Below are 2,101 nucleotides of genomic sequence, written 5' to 3' on the forward strand. Positions count from 1 at the left end.
CCCCCCCCCCCCCCCCCAGCAAAATGAATGCTAGCACCCACTGCTCTGCCCGATGACAAGGCACAAGAGGCATTTTCGGGAAGCTGTGAAAATGAGGATGCAAACTCTACACCCTCAGTAGCATGGTAGTGGGTCAGAGGCACTGGGTCAACCAAGAATCGGTGCGTTTGTGGGGTAGTCAGAGTACAAATCACAGGCAGGGGTTCTAAAACAGAAGAAGCCAGTCTCTGGGCTCAACCATCATAGCTACTGCCCAGCCAGGCACTGAGATAGAGTGACAGCATGGTATGTTTTACAGGACTTCCTGCCCCAACACACACAAGCAGGGGGAGGAGGAGAGAGGAGGCTCTATGAGTTGTTCTGTTCACCAGACATAGGCCAGACAGCAGTGATTATCCCTCAGGAAGCCACCGGCTCCTGAGACTCTTTCAGAGAGATGCCTGCCTAGTGTGTCATCCATACCTCTGCTACCTTCTGGTCATAGGCCTGCATGAAGGTGTCCACTTCAGCCTTCAGCTCCTCTGGATTCACCAGTGAAGTGGCATAGCAGGAAATCCATTCTAAGACAAGGAGGGAAGGAGGGAAGTAGTAGCTCTTCCCTGACATCATACTTCACTGCAGCCCTGGAGAGAACCACCCTGGGGACCAGAGAAGGGCTGCACCTCCAAACCCATCAACCTTCAGGCCAGAGAGTCAGCAACAGAACCAGCTAATGACAAATGTGACCACTGTGGTTTGCACAAAGCAGGCAGCTGCCACGTGGTCTAGGCGACCTGCTGGCTTTTTTTTCCACAGAGGCCAATGAATGGCTATCCAATGGCAAGACTGACAGCCTGAATTAAGCTCGATTTTCCTACAGCCAAGCGACTCCACACTTCACTGAACAGGCCACCCAAGTCCCTACAGCTCACAATATAACATGCTTTTTTGAGAGGCTTCTTATTAGCTTGTCACATCACTCTGTACAGCAAGGCTGCTCCCAGCAGCGGGGAGGAGACTGTGGCCTTGGGGCTGAAGCATGTATGAACCTGATTCTACACAGACTCCACTGGGAAGGTGCTCCAAAGCAGACAGTGCACTGCTGTCTATAAGCCATGCAGTGGTTTCTAGATGCACCATGTCTTAGAAGTGGGAGTTATGCTTATTCCCAGTCTTGGGCAAGCTAAAGTTAGCTCCTCCAAACCAGGAGGACTCCAAAGATGCAGGGGAGAGGGTCTCTACAGTGACTATGGCACCACATGTAACTTCTACCTCCCCTTGTATACAGACCACCCCCCTGTACTGACCAGCTGGGGAACATATCAAGAACTATCTTCCTAACAGGGCAAGAAACACAGGGAGCACCAAACAAAAGAGGGGAAAGGAAAAGGCCAGCAACATCCTGCTCATTCTAGGGTTTGGCAGAGGACCAAGAGCAAGAGCTTGGGCAGCACTGTCTCCTCTAGCTGATGGAGGCAGACCTGGAGATAGTGCAGGCAACTTACTGAGGATGCCGGTTTTCACAGGGCAGCTCTCCGAAGATATCAGCAGGGGCTCGTGTGGGGAGAGGGAGGTGGCTGCCTGGACCCCAGATGGGTTCTTGAACACCACGTAGGCCACCCGGAATCCCTAGGGAGGAGGGAGTGTGCAGGTTGGTCAGGGCCAGTTGGCTCCCGCAAAGGGAGCAGGCCCCAGAGCAAGATGGTGCTGCACAGACTCAAGGCCCCAGGCAGCAACAGGCTGGCAAGGGACCATTAAGGGAGGACACCAAAGAATCCCATCCCCCTGCTCCAGGGTGCACCAGCCCGAGCTCCCCCCCAGCCACAGCCCCCTTTGCACCCCTCTCCTCCATATCCCATGAGCTTTACCGAAATCCTCTTAAGACTGAAGAATTTGGACTTTGATACTTCTGCACTCTCTCCTGGCCCCGGCTTCTCGCACACCTGCACGGTCTGAACAGCCCCACAGCGGGAGAAGAGCCTGGACAAGCACTCCTCCAGGGAACAAGGAAGAGAAGGGAATGATTCACCCACCCGGCCTCCCCTCAAAAGGGCTACAACAGCCCCACGCACCCCCAGCCCTCGGCTCTGCCCCTCCCTCGTGCATCCAGCGACGCGGCCCG

The 2,101-nt window shown here is 54.7% G+C and overlaps 1 protein-coding gene across 1 annotated transcript in view; it reads right to left on the reverse strand.

Annotated features, from left to right (window-relative positions):
* The window catches only part of RRP7A (ribosomal RNA processing 7 homolog A), a 4,533-nt gene that overhangs the window by 1,748 nt on the left and 684 nt on the right, over nucleotides 1-2,101 (reverse strand). The window contains exons 3-5 of the mRNA XM_019515796.1: nucleotides 1,848-2,097; nucleotides 1,485-1,608; nucleotides 463-560 (exon numbers count right to left, since the gene is read on the reverse strand). Coding sequence (XP_019371341.1) covers nucleotides 463-560; nucleotides 1,485-1,608; nucleotides 1,848-2,097 — 472 coding nt within the window. The remainder of the gene's footprint in view (nucleotides 1-462; nucleotides 561-1,484; nucleotides 1,609-1,847; nucleotides 2,098-2,101) is intronic.

Source organism: Gavialis gangeticus, unplaced genomic scaffold (genome assembly GCF_001723915.1).
Source record: "Gavialis gangeticus isolate Ggan-Ray unplaced genomic scaffold, GavGan_comp1, whole genome shotgun sequence".
NCBI classification, from domain to species: domain Eukaryota; kingdom Metazoa; phylum Chordata; order Crocodylia; family Gavialidae; genus Gavialis; species Gavialis gangeticus.